We start from the raw sequence: 20,521 nt of genomic DNA, 5'->3' as shown, positions 1-20,521 counted from the left end.
AAGCCTTCAGATGGTAGCAAAAGGTTCAGAGACAAAGGAGCCCAGATGGTCTGGGCAGGAAGCTGAAGGGCCAGAGGTTTGGCTGGAGGTGTAGTGGGGACCCTGGGCCCTGGGCCCTGTCCCAAGCAAGAAGGAACCAGAAGGTGTTCCAGCTTCAGCTGAAGTATTTCATGCCTTGGAAAAGTCATTGGTAAGAACACCTATTATGGATTTGAAAAGGAGTGGGCATCAAAGGCGGGAGACCAGCCAGGACCCGCAGTTGCTATAGGCCAGGAGAGATCATGGAATTTGAACCTGGGGCAGTAGTGGAGAGGAAGAGAAGACCTGTCTCAGAGGAACAATTAAGGGAATTGGGTGAGACTCACTGAAGGTGGAGAATGAGGAAAGGGAAGGAGTCTGGAATAGCAGATTTCAAACTTTTCTGGTTGGAGACCTACAGGAAAAAAAATGATATTTATATAAAATGAAAATAAGAACAATATTTCCCTTAATAAGTGCAGTGTACTCCATTTTCTATTCTATTTCATTTATTGAAAAATATGCATTACTGGTCTTATTAGATTGATTTTTACAACTTTCTAGTGGTATTTGAAAATGCAGGTGTACAGTGAGCTCCAGTGTCTAGCCTGGGTGACTGGGTGATGTGTCCTGTTAACAGGGTCCCTTAGGACCTACTGAGGTAGGCAGGGTGGGGAGTGTCTACTGCTGAGGGGGAAGGGAAGTCAAAACCCTTCAGTCCTGCTTCCAGCAAAGCATCTGGGAGTTAGCCGTTGTCTGTGAGGCTTCCTTTTAACGGTTCGTTGCAGTAAAGGGCTACCAGCTTTAAAAAGGAAGGGAAGAAGAAAAGGAAGTAAAGAAGGGAGGAAGAGATGGAGGAAAGGAAAAAGAAGAGAAAGGATTAAAAACCATGGGCTTAGCATGCTGAGACAGAATTGCGAATGGACCCTGGGCCCACGAGTTGCTCGATCCAGGCCACCTTCCACGTTGCTGCTAGATTTCTTACTGTAAAAACAGAGCAAGGAGGAGTTTTGGTTTGGAGTAAGATAGAGTAAGTACACAGGACTCTGTCTTTCCCAATGAATTCAACTATAAAACCTATAAAGACAACTATTCAATTGTCTTTCCCAATAAATTCAAGGATAAAATACTCAAAGCAACTATTTGAAGACTTTGAAGAGTAAATGGTAGGAGGCAGATTGGGGAAGAAGACTAGAACTTGAAATATTGAACTGACAGTGCTTTTTACATTTTTCTTCTGATATTCTCTGGTCTGGACTCAAATTAGCATAAAACCCAGAAGTGGACTTGGGTGTGGACAGAGAGAATTCAAGATCTTTCTATTTCTGGCTTGAGTAGGAGTCGTCTCACATGTTTCTCACTCTGTTATCTTGCCCCCTCTCCTCCAGGTAATCCCATGGTGAGAACAGCAGGGGCGTATGGGCACCTAAAACTCTGAGGAGTAGGGTGGAAGCGCACTCACAGAAGTCTGTTTTTTCCTTCTCTGTTCTACTTGGCCCCATTTGTGGCTAGCTGTAGTCATAGAAATTAAGTGGCTGGACAAGTTAAATAATGCTCCAGCTCTCTGGCTGAAGGACTAAGAAGCGGGAGCTCAGCTGGGTGTGGTGGCTCATGCCTGTAATCCCAGCACTTTGGGAGGCTGAGGCAGGTGGATAACTTGAGGTCAGCAGTTTGAGACCAGCCTGGCCAACCGGACAAAATCCCATCTCTACTAAAAATACAAAAAAAAAAAAAATTAGCTAGCCATGGTGGTGCACATCTGTAATTCCAGTTGCTCGGGAGGCTGAGGCACCAGAATCACTTGAACCGGGGAGGCAGAGTTTGCAGTGAACCGAGATGGCACCACTGCACTCCAGCCTGGGTGACAGAGCAGACTCTGTCTCAAAAAAAAAAAAAAAAAAAAGGGGGTGGAGGGAGCCTCAAGGAACCTAAAAGTATCAGGAATATAATGGAGAAGGAGAAGCTCAGGAATGTGAAAGTTTTATGTGAACCCCTGGGCTCCACACAGACTGCATGCATGAATCTAACCCTAAACAGCATAGCAATGACTTTGAGAACTGAACAAGATAGATACTGCCCAGACCCCAGACTGTCGACTTTGTAGTACACATACAGAGCTGAACCAAATAGCACGGCAAGGGCTCTGAAAACTGAACTGATATTAGAGCCACAGAAGACAGGTCAGAACTTGTGACTCAAACTGAACCAGGTTAATTGCCTGCTTAAACAAAAATGTCAACATTTTCTGTAATATTTAAACAAAACCCAGAGTTTCATAACATTATTTTAAAAATATCCAGGAGATAAGCCAAAATTACTTGGCACACAATAAACTAGGAAAATCCCAACTTGCATGGGAAAAGATAGATCACCACCCCTGGGCCAAGCTGATACAGATACTGGATTTGTCAGTTTTTAATGTAGCCATTATGAAAATGCTTCAGGAAGTAAGAGTGAACATTACTGAAATGAATAGAAAGATAGAAAGTCTCAGTAAGAAATAGAAGATACAAAGAACCCAATGGAAAATTTAGAAACGAAAGATACAATAACCAAAGTAAAAAGCTTACCAGATGGGCTCGGTAGCGGATTGGAAATGATAGACCTTAATTAAGACACATTAGTACTTAAATTAAATATGACTGGTCTAATCACAGTAATTAAAAGACAGACATTAATGAATAAATAAAACAAGACCCAACTAAATGCTGCTTACAAGAAACCCACTTTAATTATAATGCTATAGGTGGTTTAAAAGCAAAAGGATGCAGGAAAAAAAAAAACATGCAAACACTAATCAAAAGAAGGTGAAGTGACTATATTAATTATTAGAAGAAGTAGGCTTCAGAGCAAAGAAAATAATTAGAGGTAAAGCAGATATTATAATGACAAAAGAATCAGGTCACCCAGAAAACTAGAGCTTCAAAATTCATAAAGCAAAAAAACAGAACTGAAATAAGAAATAGAAAAAATTCTGTTGTAGTTGGAGACTTCAATACTTCCTTTTTTGGTAATCAATAGAATTGACAGACTGAAAATCAGCAAAGCTATGAAGGAACTGAATGGCACCATCAACCAAATAGTTCTAATTGACGTCTTTAGAAAATGCTACCCAACTACAGAGAATACATATTGCTTTCAAATATGCATGAAACATTCACCAATATAAATCATATCATGGGTCATAAAATAAACCATAACCAATTTAAAATAATTGAAATAATGTAATTTCTCAGTGGAATAAAATTAAACTGTAAATCAGTAACAGAAGGATAACATGAATATGTCCAAACTCTTAGAAATTAACACACTTCTAAATAATCCATGTGTCGAAGAGGAATTCTCAGTGGAAATTAGCAAACATTTTATACTAAATGAAAATGAAAATACAACACATCAGATTTGTGGGATGTGGTTGAAGCAATGCATGAGGGAAATTTCTAGCATTACCTGCGTATATTAGAAAAGAGGGAAATAATAATATAAGCACCTACCTTAAGAAACTAGAGTAAGTAAAGTAAAATAAAACCAAGTAAGTAGAAGGAAGAAAATAATAAAAGTAGAAATTGATGAAGTTGAAAGCAGAGAAAAAAATTGAGAAAATCAATGAAACAAAAAGCTGATTCCATGAAAAGAAAAATAAAGTTGACCAACAAGAATGACAAATGAAAAAAGAGAAGACATGCATTGCTAACATTAGTAATGAAAGGGGATAAAACTTCACTTAAATGAATTATGACAGAATACTATGAACAACTCTCAGCACATAAAATTGATACATTAGATGAAATGGATCAATACCTTAAATGGATCATTTCCTTAAAAACCACAAACTACCAAAACTCACCCAAGATGAAATGATAACCTGACTAGCCCCATTACTGTAACTATTAAAGAAATTTAATTTGCAGTTAACCTTCTGAACAAAATATCTCCAGCCCCAAATGGTTTCTTGGTGAATTCCACCAAACATTTAAAGATAAAAATAAAACTAATTTTACAAAATCTCTTCTAGAAAACAGAAGAGGAGGAAACACTTCCCAATTCATTTTATGAAGTCGGTATTACCATGGTATGAAAACCAGACATAAAATACACAGAACAATATTTATTATGAACAAAGATGCAAAAAATCCTCAACAAATATTAGTAAATCCAGCAATATATGAAAAGAGTAATATGCCATGGTCAAAAAGGATGCAAGGCTCATTGAGTATTTGAAATTCAGTGAGTGTAACCGACTGCATTAACAATCTGAAGAAGAAAAAGCACAATCATATCAGTTGATGTAGAAGAAGCAATTGATAAAATTCATTCATTCATGATTTACAAAAAGCTCTTAGCGGACTAGCAATTGGAGAAACTTATCTTGATAAAAGGCAATTTATAAAAATATGTGTCTAACATCATAATTAATAGTAAATGATTATTAATGCTTTCTCCCTAACATTAGGAACAAGGCAAGGGTGTTCACTCTCACCACGCCCATTGAATATTATACTGAGAGTCTTCACTAGTGCAATAGGGATGGGAAGAGGGATATAGATTGGGGAGGAAGAAATAAAATTGTTCTTTTTCACAAACAGCATTATTGTCTATGTACAAAATTCCAGGAAATCTACAAAAACTAAACAAAAAATTAAACACTCCTAGAACTGATAAGTTTAACAAAGTTATAGGATATAAGGCCAATATACAAATTCAACTTTGTTTCTATATACTAACAATAAACAATTGGGAATGGAAAAGTTTTTAAAACACCATTTGTAATAGCTCCAAAGAATGTGAACTACTTATAATTTTGGCAAAAAATACCATCCCAAACAAACATATATTGCATCTACAGTTGAAAACTATAGAACACTGATAAAAGCAATCTGCAAAGATGTATAATAAATAGACATTACAGGTTTATAGATTAGAAGATTCAGCAGAGTAAAGATGTCAGTTCTCCTAGAATTTATAGATTAACATTATTTCCAGAAAGATTTTGTTGTTGTTGTTGATTTAGACAAGCTGCTTCCAGAATTTGTATTAAAAGGCAAAAGAACAAGAATGGCTGAACCAACTTTGAAAAAGAATGAATAGGAAGAATCATACTACCTGATTTTAACATTTACTCTAAAGCTATGGTGATCCAGATTGTGTGGTATTGGCAAAGGGATGGACAGACCAATGGAACAGAAATAGACCCGTACAAACGCAATCAGTTGACTTTTGGCAAATTTGCCAAAGCAATGAAATAGAAAAAGGGCAGTCTATTTAACAAGTGGCATTATAGCAGTTGGACATATGAAAAAAAAATGAACCTCAATCTATGCTTCTTTGTACAACAGTTATCTCAAATTGGATCATACAGCTACATATAAAGAGGAGAAACTACACATTTTTAGAAGAACACGTAAGAGAAAGTCTTTGTGACTTCTAGTTAGGCAAGGAGTTCTTCCACCACTTCTCATGACCCACAGCTGGGTAAGGTTAGCCTGGAGAGCTTGCTCCCTGTTTTCTGGTTTTGAGAGTTGTCCAGCGTGTGCTTCTGTTCATTGGAGGCACTGTTCTAACTCATTCTTCACCACACCCCTGCAAAATAGATAGTATGGTATAGCTGTGTCATTTTTGAGATGAAGAAACTGAAGCACAGAAGGATAAATAAATATACCTTGAGTGTAATAAGTTCCGTGAGTGGCAGAACAGGAAATGCTCTCTTCCTAGACCTGTGGTGCCATCTACCTCTGTGTTCTGATAGACAGTCTCAGCCTCCACATCCTTCTTGAAAACACAAATCATGAATTTTCATGGCTCCTGTGACCCAGACGTGTGTTTTCAGGGCATCTGTTTTGCTCTTCTGTGTGGGTTTTATTCTCAGGCCCACGTTTAAGGTTGGTGCGTTTTTGCTGCTCATAGTGCGATATTAACCCACATGAATCTATTTAGCGCCATCTTGTGTCTGGAGTGGTTTACAGGCGGGATTGCTTTAGTAGTAGGGGGTAGGTACAAAAAAGATGTAGTGGGAAAGATTTGATTGCCAAAATATGAAAAATTAGTGTGATCAGATACTTTAATTCCATTAGACATGAACTTTGTAGTGACGCTCCTCTTCCAGTGTGATCAGTTAATAGAATGTTGCGGGGAACAGATCAAGTCAGCTTTTAAACCTTAGTTTGCCTTCTCCCACTGTAATAGTGTCCTGGCTTCTTGGGCACTTGGCCAGTACCAGAGGCCCTGAGCTCTTAGGGTGGAGGCCTTCAGTCCCAGCTTCTCAGCCTTGTGGAGAGAGTCTTCCCCATGGATATACCTTCCAGAAGGCTAAAGAGTCTACTCTCTCCCTGTGTGGTTAGCTGATTTAAAGGAAGGTGCCAAAATGTACCTCAGGATTGGCCTCATCAACAGTGGGACTCAGAATGGGAGAAGGACAGTGGAGCAAACTCCCCTTCCATGGAGACTTGCCAGTTTGTTTGGGAAGGGAAGGAGGGAAGAAATGGGAAAAAATAGGGCAGAATGGGCTGAATTCTTGGAGCTCTTCCATGAGGTAGGGGCTGCATCTTTCTGCAGGAGGGTGGGGGTAGTGGTGCTAAGAAAGGATGCACTAGTAAAAAAATTCTAAAAACAAAAGCATGTAACATCTTACATTATTCAGTCTTATTTTTGTTCTTTTTTTTTTAACATATTTTACTTTTCCATTAGAGAAGTAATCGATGCTCATATTAGAAAGCTGGGAAAATAGAAAAAATAGTAAAAATACATCCAAAGAACATATACTCAATCACAATGGTTAATATTTTATGGATTTCCTTTTCTTCTTTGTATGCATGAAGATTTGAGTGTTACAACTGGGCACGGTGGCTTATGCCTATAATCCCAGCACTTTGGGATTCCAAGGCTGGTGGATCACTTGAGCCCAGGAGTTTGAAACCAGCCTGGATAACATAAGGAGACCCTGTCTCTACAGAAAAAAAAAAAAAAAAAAAAAAATGGGTGTGGTGGCATGTGTCTGTGGTCCCAGCTACTCAGGAGGCTGAGATGGGAGGATCATTTAAGCCTGGGAGGTTAAGGCTGCAGTGAGCCGTGATGGCACCACTGCTCCAGCCTGGGCAACAGAGTGAGACCTTAACTCAACTAAAAGTTTTGAATGTTTTACTTAATTATGTGATGTTGCTTTTTACTTATTTTATTTAATTATGTGATGTTGCTTTTTACTTATACTTGCTTTTTTCTTATTTTATGAGAAACATTTTACAAGTTAGGACGTAGCTTTGGTAAATGACTGTGTACGCTGAGTTCTAGAACCATGATAGGTATTTGTGTTTTAGTTATTATTTTGGTATATTAAATAATGCTTCAGTGAACACCTTTGCTTCCTTTTTTATTTTGTTTGTTTAAACTTAGAGCTATTTCCTTAGAATAGTTTTCCCAAATCATGATGACTAGGAAAAGGCTTGAAGAGGACTGTCGGGCTTTTAGTATAAACACATACGTGCTCGCCTACCCTGGCTGGAAGTGGGCTCTGCTACTTAGGCAGTGATGGAGATTTTGGTCACATCCCTTCACTTCTCAGAGCCTCAGTTTTTTCTTCTGCCAAATGGAGGTAAAAATACCCACTGCATATGGCTCTTCTATTAATAATACCTATAAAGTCCCTCTGGAGAACTTGGCACACAGTGAGCGCTAAATACATGGTAACTTTACAAAATAATTATAGCCCTAGATAGCCTTATTGCAGGTTTCTACCGGTTTGCCCTACCACCAGCAATGCATGAAGTTATTTAACCTCTCTAGTGTTTGATACATAATTATTTCTTTTTAAAATACCTTTGCCAATTTGAGTGAAAACACCACCTTATTATTGTTTCAATTTGCATTTGTTTTATTATAGTGAGAGTGAACAATTTTGCATGCTATTATAAACAAGTTTGTTGTCTCTCATATAAAATGCCTTTTTTTCTATTGGCATTTAATATTTTCTTACTAGTTTGTATTAACTAAAGAAATATTTCTATTCTTTAACATATTTGTTGTCAAAGATCCACTTATCTAGTATAATTTTATATCAAACTTTTGTATGCTGCATTCAAATGCTACATACAGATTTCTCATTAGGATGAGAAATGTGATTATAATTGTAATCTCTTTGTAATAAATTCTGTGAATTTTTTTATTGTATCTATAATGTTACTTGCAAATTATGACAATATGTATTTCTAACAATTTTGTATCTTATTATTTTTTATATCTTATTAAATTTGCCTGAAATTCTATAGCAGTGTTAAATAATCCATGGGTTTAATGAACATCATTTAAAAATTATTTCTGATTAGTAGGAATATCTCTAGTGTTTTACCATTAAATAGAATCTGAATCTGTTATTTCTCAAAATATACTGCTTATTGTGTCAAGGATATGTCCAAATAATTTTTAAAATTTTTGAGTTCTTACATATTTAGGAGCATATTTTTTCTCAGAATAATGTGGTTTTTTCTTTTTTCTTTTTTTTCTTTTCTTTTTTTTTTTTTTTTTTTTTGTGACAGAGTCTTGCTCTGTCACCCAGACTGGAGAGTGCAGTGGCACGATCTGGGCTCACTGCAACCTTCACCTCCTGGGTTCAAGCAGTTTTCCTGCCTCAGCCTCCTGAGTATCTGGGATTACAGGTGTGACCACCACACCCGTCTAATTTTTGTGTTTTTAGTAGAGACGAGGTTTTGCCATGTTGGTCAGGCTGGTCTTGAACTCCTCACCTCATGTGATCCACCTGCCCTGGCCTCCCAAAGTGTTGGGATTACAGGCGTGAGCCACTGTACCCTGCCACTAATGTGGTTTTCTTATTTGATCTTCTGTTGGATAGGATGCATTTTCTAATATTACATATATATTTGCATACTTATAATTTGTGTATACTGTTTTCTGTTTTGCTCTTTTTAATCAACATATTTCGTGTAGAATGTTTCCTACAACCCACATACAAACTTTGTAATGCATAAAAAAAGAATGTAAGAAAATACATCAATATTTTAAGAATGGTTATCTTTAATTTATGGGAGCATGAATTATTTTCACTTTATTCTTCTGTATTTTTCTAATTTTCTAAAATGAGCTGTCCTACTGTTACCAGCATAAAAAATGTTGTTTAGAAAAATGTCAATGCCCTGACAATTAGTTATGGGTGGAATATGATTAGGAGCTTAGATGTGATTGAAGGAATCCTTCTTCCTTTAGGACATGTAACTTCTGTTTGTTCATTATCTATCATTCAGATTATTTTGATAATAATGGAGTTGAAAAACTGAGTTTAATGTTTACTTAAAAAAACATAGCTAGTATTTTCTGTTTGGAGAATAATGACAGTATGTGGTGACTATATTTTCCTAAACTAAGAATTTAGGATTTGATATGTGACGAATGTGTGATATCATGTATTTTCATGATACCTGATGTTTTTTACTTGAAAATCTTTAAAGGGAATTACTCATAATATTTAACTATGCATTTATTGCTGACCTATTGGAATAAAATTGGATTAACTCAGGATGATCCCACAGAATCTGAGACTCGCTGACCACAGACTGGGGCACTGGACAGGTTGCTTTTGGAAACTTCGTTTGTCCTTGTGGCCCCAGTGGGAGGCCACAACCCAGACACCATCTCATGAATATCTTTGTCCTGTCTGGGACTACACACAGATATAGAAACAGAAAAACATGCATTTATACATCAAGGCACACAGAAACAACAATCACTGGATTGGTGCCTTAATTGCATCTTCCGGGAGCCTGGAATAGCCCTTGTTTCTTCTAGTGTTTGACACTTTCTCTCTGAAATGAGATTTAGTTAATTTCAGAGCCCAGGAATTCTCAGATTTGATTCTTAACATACTGTGTACTTAAAGTATGAAAATCTTGATCAGCGTTATGATCACTGAAGATTATGTTTCTATATACATCTATAATGTCTCCTTTTTCTCTTGTTTTCTGTAGCTTTGGGCCAGATTATGTTGTATGTGGATGGAATGAATGGAGTAATAAACCACAATGAAACCATTCAGTGGCTGTACACGCTCATTGGGTCAAAGGTAAGGGGAAGTTATGGTTGACTGTTTTGTTCAATTGTCATATCACTTGCCTTTCTTTTTTCTCTGAGTCAGTTTTGCAGAAAGAAATTTTATTCATCTTTTTTCAAGCCGTTACACTATAAATGAGGACTACTACTCTACAGATTTTAAGATACACTTAAATTGCAAATAGCTCATGAAATTTTAATGCATTTCTGTTTTCTCTTAAGCTTTAATCAAGTGCCTTTGGAACCTCCGGTTTTTAATATTTAATCAAATGTTATACCATAGGTCTGGGCATGGTGGCTTACACCTGTAATCCCAGCACTTGGCAAGGCCAAGGTGGGTGGATCACGAGATCACAAGATTGAGACCAGCCTGGCCAACATGGTGAAACTCTGTCTCTACTAAAAATATAAAAATCAGCTGGGCATGGTGGCACACGCCTGTAGTCCCAGCTGCTCAGGAGGCTGAGGCAGGAGAATCACCTGAACCCAGGAGGTGGAGGTTGCAGTGAGCTGAGATCATGCCACTGCACTCCAGCCTGGGTGATGGAGCAAGACTCTGTCTCAAAAAAAAAAAAAAAAAAAAAAAAGTTATACCATAGATGTAAGATCTGTGAACTACCTGTATTTCATGTTCGTGTATACATACAAATTTATATGTTGTACATATGTATATGCATATTCCTATATGGATAAAAGAATCCGAGATTACCTTTCAGCTCTAACATCAATTATAAAAGTAATCAATGTTTATTACAGATTTGCCAGGCAGCAAACTATGTATTTTATTTTATTTATTGAGACAGAGTCTTATACTCTGTTGCCAGGCTGGAGTGCCGTAGCATGATCTCAGCTCCCTGCAACCTCCACCTCCTGAGTTCAAGCAACTCCCATGACTCAGTCTCCCAAGTAGGTGGGATTAAAGGTATGACCCACCACCCTGGGCTAATTTTTGTATTTTTAATAGCGACAAAGTTTAACCATGTTGGCCAGTCTGGTCTTGAACTCCTGGCCTCAAATGATCCACCTGCCTTGGCCTCTCAAAGTGCTGGGGTTACAGGCATGAGCCACCACATCCGGCCCATACTAGGAGTTTTATAAGCATGATCTCTTTTAATCCTCATGAGGCCACTATCAGGTAAGTAATATAATTCCCATTTGGTAGTTGAGGAAATAGTGCTTGATTATGAAAGCCTAGCTGGTTTCCCCATGCATTTTGGCACGTCACCACCAGCCATGCCTTGGCTGCAAGGTCCCTGAGATCTCTGGAAGTCCTCCCAAGGAAGCAGATCTACTCTGTCACTTCAGGTGCCCTAAAAGCTGGGCAAGCCTCTGGCATAGTCTTCTCTGGCTTCTGCCGGGGTGTGGAGGAGCATGTGTTAGGGACCTGACTGCAGGGGGATTTGGGAGAAGTAGTAAAAGGGACCCTGTCCTGAGCAGGTGCAGATGCACCAAGGTTAAAGTGATGTACGGGTGGCATGTTGTGGAGATCAGAGTGGCTGTAGTGGGCAACATGGTCAGATGGAGTGGGGGATCTTGAGGGCCTGGATACAGAATTTGAACCTGAATTAAACAGCTCACAGACTCAGCATAGCTTTGTAGGGTTCCTGAAAAGCGTATTGGATTAATCTGTTCTCACACTGCTAATAAAGACATACCCGAGACTGGGTAATTTATAAAGGAAAGAGGTTTAATGGACTCACAGTTCCACATGGCTGGGGAGGCCTCAAAATCATGGCAGAAGGCGGAGGAGGAGCAAAGGCAGATCTTACATGGTGGCAGGCAAGAGAGTGTGTGCAGGGGAACCGCCCTTTATAAAACCATCAGATCTCATAAGACGTATTCACTATTATGAGAACAGCATGGGAAAAACCCACCCTCATGATTCACTTACCTCCCACTGGGTCCCTCCCACGACATGTGGGAATTATTACAATTCAAGGTGAGATTTGGGTGGGGACAGAGAACCAAACCATATCACATGTGGTCTGCCCAGACTGTCCCCCATCCCTGTGTTCACTGCCCACCCCCACTAGAGCGAGCCTTTCCAGGCTGCTGTTCGCGGTGCTCTGCTCTGCTGGGGAGCCCATCCCATGGCCCTGCCCCTAGAGTTACCTGCCTCCCAAGGATTCTGCTGTCCTTTGGGAGCACTCAGCCCTGGTTTGATTTGGGGAGGAGTATGGTTCTGGTTTTCAGCTGTATCTCCTTCTCAGGCTTCTCGGAATCCTGGTGATTGTGTCCTTGTGTGGTTGGAAGGGCTTTTCTCTGTGACTGGCACTGGCAGGCGAATCTCCATGGGGTCCCATATCTGTGGGTGACCCTCACGTCTTCCCCTCAGTTTTCCTTTTTCTAGTACTTATTAATGAGAGAATTTTTCCCCATTTCATATTAGAAACAGCTATGGTTTCCCTCAGAAGATTGCAAATCTTTAAAAAAAAAATGTTTGGCTTTGTTTTCCATGGAAAATGGAAGTGACTCTGTTTTGAAACTGATGTAGGTGACCTTGGACACTGAGTGGAATGCTGGGCTTTCTAGGTTGCTTCAGCCAGACCGAGGGAAGATTTATATCTCATATCCTGTTTCAGTTTTTTCTCCTTTTTCCTTTCTTGTGCTTGGAACCCTCCCTAACTTTCATGTTCATTTGGAAATTGCTCCCTCCCCAAGGCGCTCTGAATGGTCTTGAGGACCTAAAAGCTAGGGAGATGGGAAGAGATTTTGCAAGAAAGATTGACTTTTTGTACATGACACAGCTGAATTAAGATATCTTTATGGTTTTATGATGGCCATGATAAAACACCAACAACTTGCCCTATTTCTAAAAGGAAATAAAACCTAACATGCTTACAACAGAAAAACTGACAGTCTGTTAGCTCATCACCAGAGAAAATAGAGTGAGGGCAAGCTTAGGGAAGGTGGGATGGGTATGGGGAAGAATCACTGTGAGCAGGGAGAGATTACATAGAGAATGCTGTGGTCTGAATTTTCCTCCCTAAATTTTTGTGTTGTAAACATGATCCCCAATGCAACAGTGTCAAGAGGTGTTTAGGTCATGAAGGCTCTGCTGTCATGAATGGATTAATGCCATTATAAGAAGGATTTGTGGAAGGAGTGCATTTGCTTTCTTTTGATTCTCTGCCATGTGAAGGCACAACCTTCCTGCCCTCCAGAAGATACAGCAACAGGCACCATCTTGGATGCAGAGAGACTGGGCCCTCACAGCCAGTGCCTTGATCTGGGACTTCCCAGCCTCCAGAACTGTGAGAAATAAATTTCTGTTCTTCATAAATTACCCAGTCTCAGGTATTTATTTTATAGCAGCACAAATAGACTAAGAGAGGAAAGGCACGAAGAAAAGAAAAGGGAGAGATAGAAAAGAGGGAGGAGAAGGACCATGGAAGAGGAAAAGAAGAAGAGCAGCAAAGAAAAAAAAAACAGAAATAACAGAAATGTGTGCCGTGGCTCAGCGTCTGGTGTGGCAACAGCATCATATTGATTTTACTTTGGAATCATTCTGTAAGGAAAATAAACAATCAGGAAAGAATAAACACACAGGAAAATCTTTATTGCATTTCTAAATAACATGGAAAAATTATAAAATTAAAAAGTTTCAAAAATACATTTGTAGGAATTGTGCTTTCCCAGCCTCCCCGTCCTACACGGTGCACTCAGTGTGTGCTTCCTCAGTGGTAGTTCAGGACTCTGGGCCGCCTCCTCAGGACCTCTGTCTGAGGTGGCACACTCACCTCCTCCCTAGCCATTTGGGCCATCAGCACTGGATCTGTGTGGATTTCTGTCTCCATCTTTTATTTTCCCAAAGGAAGGTCTAGAATAGTCTCTGGCTCCTGTGTTCTGCACTGTGCTGGTCATAATGAGGACAAGAGAGTGGAGCCAAGAGCCAGCCTGTGCCTTGGAGTTCACTGTGTTGTTGGAAAGGAGAATTCTGGGGAACAGTGATGCCACAGCCCGTCCCACTAACTGTGATGTCACATGAAGGTCTCCTGCCCCCCCTGCAGGGTGTGCTCTGTTCTAGGCGAGTTGGTGAAAGTTAACAAAGGCAGTAGCTGCCAAGTTTATTTCCATTCTACATAGTTCTAATGAGATCACCTCTTATTTACAAAACCAATAGAGCGTCTGCTGACACTCTTCCCTCACCCCCATCTGAATAATGCAAAATTGAGAAGAACAACAGATACATCAACCCAAGACCCTTAGGTTTTGAGAAGGAGGCCTCAGTCTCCTCCTTAAACATACAGTTTGGTCAATACAGCTGCAATGGGTTTTCCCCAATTCAAATTAAGAAATCAGGAAAGCCAGGGGCCCTAGCATTTCCTTTTGACAGAGTCAGATTTGTCTTAACCTGGAAAGTTTACCTTGACATCCAGTTGCCTTTGCCTTATACAGTCACAGAGTTGATAAAGGAAATACTGGAGTAGAAAAATCTTGTCATTGTGTTTTCATAATTCTTCATTTTTCTTCCATGAAAGGCAACAAGATGTGATTTTGCAGCCTGCCAGAGGCTCATTATGCAATGCATACTTGCAGATATTTGAGACTCATAGCCGGGGAGAAAATAATGCGTTCGTAGCCAAATAATGACTTTTTAAAAGAAAGAAAAAAGTGTTTTCAATAAAGTGTTTCTTTCTATTTACAAGAGCCAATCTTTAAACTCCCCAGTCAGAGGTAAGAGGCAGATGCCAGGCCCATGACTTATCACAGGATGTGGATTTTTTTTCTCTTCGTACATCTGGAATTCTAATTAATTGGAGTAAGATGATTTAGTCTATACAGCATGGCCCTTTTGTCACCCAGCACAGAAAGTCTGTCTCTTTATGGATCCTCTTTTGGCCCATGGGGAAGTCCTCAGGGCCCTGAGCCTGGCAAACTCTCACCTCCTTGCTGCGTCTTAGGGGTGCCTCAGGGCGCTGGCACGGAAGCTTCCCTGTCTGCATTGCTCTCCAGGTTAGCTTGCCTTGCTCTAAGTTCCCATCAGCCTCATTGGATCTCATCCTTCCATCTGTGCCCCATATTGCTGATCACAGGTCTCCAGACTTCTTTTCTACTTGTGTGAGGGTGAGCAGGCCTCCCTACTCCTGTGTAGCCCTATCTGGAGGAGTCCTCCTTGCATGCACGTACACACACATACATACGTGCTCGCGCTCTCTCTCTCATATACACATTAGAGAACCTATGTGCCCACCAGCCACCCCACCCCCAAGACTGGGGACATTGCTGAAAGTTTTTTTTAGGACTGCAAAATGAAGAAAAAAAAAAGTAACGTGGTGCGTAGAATGGAGTAGTGGAGGAGGAGAAATTGACAGGGATGGGAAAGCTGGGTGGGAAGGGTTAGCTCAGTATCACAGCTGTGAGGTGACAGTAGCAGTGGAAACAGAATAATGAAAAAATAGAGACATTTTGAGGACTAGCCTTCTAGGAGGAGATTTCTGGATATAGGACAATAAAAGGAATCAAAGGTTGTGGGGGGGTCACAGTTTGACTCTGCAGCTAGAAATATGGCAGTGCCTCTGGCAGTAGAAGAGTTGGATATTGGGGTTTGTTGGCAAGAAAACTTTGGACACACTGGTTTGGAGATGAAGAAAATATTCCCAAAGAGAGCTAAGTGCCATGGAGCCTGATGCTTCATGTGCCCCAGGAGATACTGGCTTATGGGCAAGGAGAGGAGATTCGGCGAGCCCTCTGGTCTTGGAGCTACTGGCGTATCACTGTTGTGTGATCTACTCAGATGACCCAAATATGGGGGTGAGAGCTGAAGACCTTTGTAAGTTACATAATGTAAATAGTAGAATCCTAGCCTTGAAGAGATAGCAATGTCATGTTAAAGGTGTTCCTGACATCATCAGTCCCGTTCCTGATACTTCCAGAGGCAGAGGGATCATCAAATCATTTGCCTAGGTTGCCAAGGAATACTGTTGCATGCTGGAATTGGTGGAAAGTCTTCCTTTTTGGGACATGCATTACCTGTCATTAACCAAATGCTTGTGCACTGCTTTCTTGAACAAGACACTCTGACTTGCTGTGGAAGCTCATTGAGTATTTACAGGCAGTTACCATGTGAACCCTGTCCAAGCTAAACTTGATGGCTACTACGGATAGTACTTGGGGACATAATTTTCAGCTCCTCATCATACTGGTTACCAACTCTTCTGTTCATGTAGTACAAAGAACAGTAATAGGTAGCCGGGATACGATATCATTCTTCCACAAATCCACCTCTGATTTATTACAACTTTTAGCGGCAGCCCTGGGTGTTGCCTCATTTTGAACTGGTAATCCACTAAGCCTTGTGGATTTTTGTCACACATTTTTATCTGCCAGTTTCTTCCATTCTGCGTGTCTGTGATTGATTGATTCACATTTAAATTCAGGGCCTTGCATTTTTCCCCCATTGATTGTGGGCCAGAGTTCCAGCCTCAAGATAATAAAGAATTCTGTTTTGCCTCTTTCTCTTATTAACAGTTAGTGCTAATTTTATTTAACAAAAAATGAATAAGCAGATCTTCCATGCCATTGATGAAAATGTCTAGTGGGACAGAGACAAGGAATGCATAAACCAGTGCAGCCTGCAGGTTGACACTGATCAGTCAGGGCATTTTAGGGTCATTGTGCAATTAGTGGGAAGCTGCTGATCTCTGACCATCCAGCTGTGTTTCTTCATTGGGGTCACAAGGCCTTCCTGAAATCAAGATATGCTGCATCTGACAGTCAGTGCCAGAGCTTTGGGGTCACACATGCCTGCACCATCCCTGGGGTGGGTTGCTTTTTCATCTACAAAATGGGAGTGATAATAGCGAAGAAGATGTAAAACCCTAAGCAACAGGAGATGCCCAGTATGGTTTCTCGCCCCTGCCCTAGGAGTACAGGGTTTTATTCTTTTCCCTTGTCCTCCACCACCTTGTTGACCTTCCCTGTGGCTTAAGGCTTTTGTCTCAATGAGGAGAGGGCTCTGGATGGGGTTTCCCGCCTTTTCACAGTGCTGGCTGCTCCCTTCCTCCTTTAGAGTTGTTGCTGTTCTGCCTGCTGTGTGGCTGTGCACTGTCAGGCCTGCACTACTGGGAAAGTTTCTTAGGTCCCAGCCCTGCCTCCAGCTTCTTTGTGAGTGCCATGGAGAGCAGCCTACTGGTGGATGCCAAATCCCTTTGTGTCTGCAGTTCCAAGGGGTTTATGCTCTCATGGTAGCCCACAGTTGACATTTGACAATTGCTAAAACTACTATCTGAGGTTTTATTATTATTATTATTATTATTATTATTATTATTATTATTATTTTGAGACAGGGTCTCGCTCTGTCACCCAGGCTGGAGTATAGTGACACAATCTCAGCTCACTGCAGCCTCGAGAGCCCAGGCTCAAGCAATCCTCCCACCTCAGCCTCCTGAGTAGCTGGGACCACAGGGCACACACCACCACACCCAGCTAATTTTCTGTGTTTTGGATGGAGATGGGTTTCACCATGTTGCCCGGTCTGGTCTCAAACTCCTGAGCTTTAAGTGATTCTCCCTCCTTGGCCTCCCGAAGTGCTGAGAATACAGGCGTGAGCCACCGTGCCTGTCCTGAGTTTTTCCTGCTGCTTTGTATAAATGGCTTCATTTTCCTCCCCTACTCTGCCTCAGATAGTCCATTGCTGGCCTCTCACCCTTTCTGGGTGGATAGAACACTCTCCCTCCCTAGATTTCAGGCTACTTGGTTTTCCTGCAACCCCAGGTATATGATGGGCTCAAGAAAAGTTACGGTGTGAAAGATTGTTTGTCTCTCTCTTATTATTAGGTTGGGAGTGACATTCAACATCTTTCCAGCTGGAAGCCAGAAGTCCAATTGTTAATATTATAAAAACACTGTAAATATACTGCAATAGCACGAGATGTACTCAGCCAGCAAGTTCTATATAGTCCAGGCAAAGGGAGTTACTAGAATATTATAGTTAGTTCCTTGAATTGCACTATTGTCTTAAATCCAGCCTTGATATTGGATGTCGTGTTTGTAATTCCCATAATTGAATTGAAATATATTTCATTAATAGAAATTTGATTAAGACTGATTTTTTTATAATTCAGTTAATGATAACAGATTAAAGAAAAAATATGGCAACTGGGCATGGTGGCCTGTAGTCCCAGCTATGGGGAGGCTAAGACAGGAAGATCCCTGGATCCCAGTTCATGATCAGCTTGAATAACACATAGACCCCATCTCAAAAAACTGAAATAGCTAAAGTTTACTGGTATAATATGGAAATCTTAATAGTAAAAAATAACTTTTTAAAACAGTGACTGAATTTTTTGTGATTACAAAAATAACATATTCTCTTTGTATAAAACTTTAGAAATACAAAAAAAGTAAAATAAAAATTACCCAGAAACACTACCACATAAAGATAATCATTTTTTCGTACCTTTTCTTCTGATTTTTCTTTAAATTTTTCTTACAAATTAAGTGTATTATAAGCATTTCTTTTGTTACTACAATATTTTTAAACTACAATATTTAATGCCTACATAATATACAATCATATGAATGTACTATTATTCATTCGACTTTTCTCATCTTCTTAATTGAATTGTTTCCAATGCTATGCTGTGTTTAAAGAGCTATGTTTCTAATGGCATAAAAATATGTTTAGTGAATAAGGTTGTGTTTGAATTTTTGCATGTTTATCAACATATTAGATGAGATTTCTAAAATTCCATGGGTTTTAATGGCATAGTCATGTAATATTTGTGTTGGAGTCACTGTGGGTATAAAGTGCCAGCTTCTTCATTAGGGCTGTTGCTCTTCTGCTGGCCACTTGGCTGTGCATACCCAGAACACTCATTCTCACTGATTTGATATGTTAGAGGCCCCCATGTGAGAATAATCTCAGTAGGAGAAAAAAAGGAAAAAGCAAGTTTTACTAGTTATTGTTTTAGGAAGACCTCAGAGTGAGAAGTGATTCAGGCCAGGCCTCAAAGAGGATAGCAGGCTGAGGAGGCCCCACTGTCCAGACGGGTCTCCAGACACAGGGCTAAACAGCAGTTTCTTCCATTCCCTCTGAGATGATCATCTTCAGGGAGCTGATTGTGGTTCCTCAATTCTTAAGAGGCTTGCTGATAAACCAGAATTTTAACTTACAAAGACAGTATCCTTGTGAATGCAAGAAGCAGAAACTAAGGGTGCACCTTTGACTCTTCTGCCCCTGTAGCCCAGGGCAACCAGCTGAGTTTTAGCAGTTGGAGGAAGAGTAGAAGTGGGTGGCTCTAATCTGGAAGAACATTTAGGGAAATGCAAAAACACCAAAGCAGGCAGCATGCTGTTCCTCCCAGAGAGATGTTCTACCCTTTTCTAGGAGAGTTGGAGGGGCAAGAGAACCAGAAGCAGCACAGGCTTCTAGGAGCCTGCAGGGTTCTGCCACGCTCTACTCCAGCCCCCGTCTGCCAGCCCTTCTCCCCCTACTCCAAAGAGATGTGAGCTGCCTGCCACACTCTTCTAACAGCACATTTGCCAAACCTGGGTTTTAGCTGTTCATTGTCATGTTTCCAGGGCTGGTTATTTACTTAAGAGAGTTCTTTAACCTTTATTGTTACTCAGAAGGTAGTATTTGTCACATTTTCCCAAGGCTTAAGTTTTTGCACCAGAGTGAAAGATGGGAACCTCCATAGTACAGTGGAAAGAATCGGATTGACCTGGGTTTTTCTTTAAGTTCTTCCAGAAATGAGCTATGCGACAAGTTACATAGCCTCCTTAGAATGTGAAGTTTTGCATTTGAAAATGGGAATGCTGCCAACTGGAAAAGTACCCAATCTTGTTGATTTCTCTCAACCAAGAATTTCATTCTGCGTATACTATCAAGGTGCTCCTTCGGGCAATATCTTAGTGCTGGGATTTTGGTATTCCTTAGTAAACAATAAAAGATGTGAATGTTCCTTTTTTTTAAATTTTTCTTTGAGACAGAGTCTCACTCTGTTGCCCAGGCTGGAGTGCAGTGGTGCGATCTCAGCTCACTGCATCCTCCGCCTCTTGGGTTCAAGTGATTCTCCTGCCTTAGCCACCTGAGTAGCTGGGATTACAGGCACGCACCACCATGCCCAGCTAATTTTTGTATTTTTAGTAGAGACAGAGTTCCATCATGCTGGTCTCGAACTCCTGACCTCGTGATCCTCCCACCTCGGCCTCCCAAAATGCTGGGATTACAGACATGAGCCACCGTGCCTGGTCGCATGTTACATTTTGTCAGTTATTCATAATTACCTTGAATATCTGAAGGGAAAGTTAGCCAAGTGGATGTTTTCTGCTTCTTGTCCACTTTTATTAATGGTTCTTTAAAGAAGCTCTTACTGACAAAGCCAGTCCCCAAAAAAGGGGGGTCTTTCCCTGATTGGTGCTGTGAAGCCAATACACAAAACCAAAAGTGAGCACCAAGCAGTGCAGGCTTTATTCGATGGCCATAGAATTGAGAAGTGGAAGCGTG

General features: G+C 40.4%; 1 protein-coding gene across 5 annotated transcripts in view; it reads left to right on the top strand.

Moving 5' to 3' along the window:
• The window catches only part of FHOD3 (formin homology 2 domain containing 3), a 498,310-nt gene that overhangs the window by 282,586 nt on the left and 195,203 nt on the right, over positions 1–20,521 (top strand). For all 5 annotated transcript variants that reach the window (XM_055233750.2, XM_055233761.2, XM_055233789.2 and 2 more), the window contains exon 6: positions 9,987–10,081. In XM_055233750.2, coding sequence (XP_055089725.2) covers positions 9,987–10,081 — 95 coding nt within the window. The remainder of the gene's footprint in view (positions 1–9,986; positions 10,082–20,521) is intronic.

The sequence above is a fragment of the Symphalangus syndactylus genome, chromosome 1, assembly GCF_028878055.3.
Source record: "Symphalangus syndactylus isolate Jambi chromosome 1, NHGRI_mSymSyn1-v2.1_pri, whole genome shotgun sequence".
NCBI lineage: Eukaryota > Metazoa > Chordata > Mammalia > Primates > Hylobatidae > Symphalangus > Symphalangus syndactylus.
This window is presented reverse-complemented; position numbering and strand designations above follow the sequence as displayed.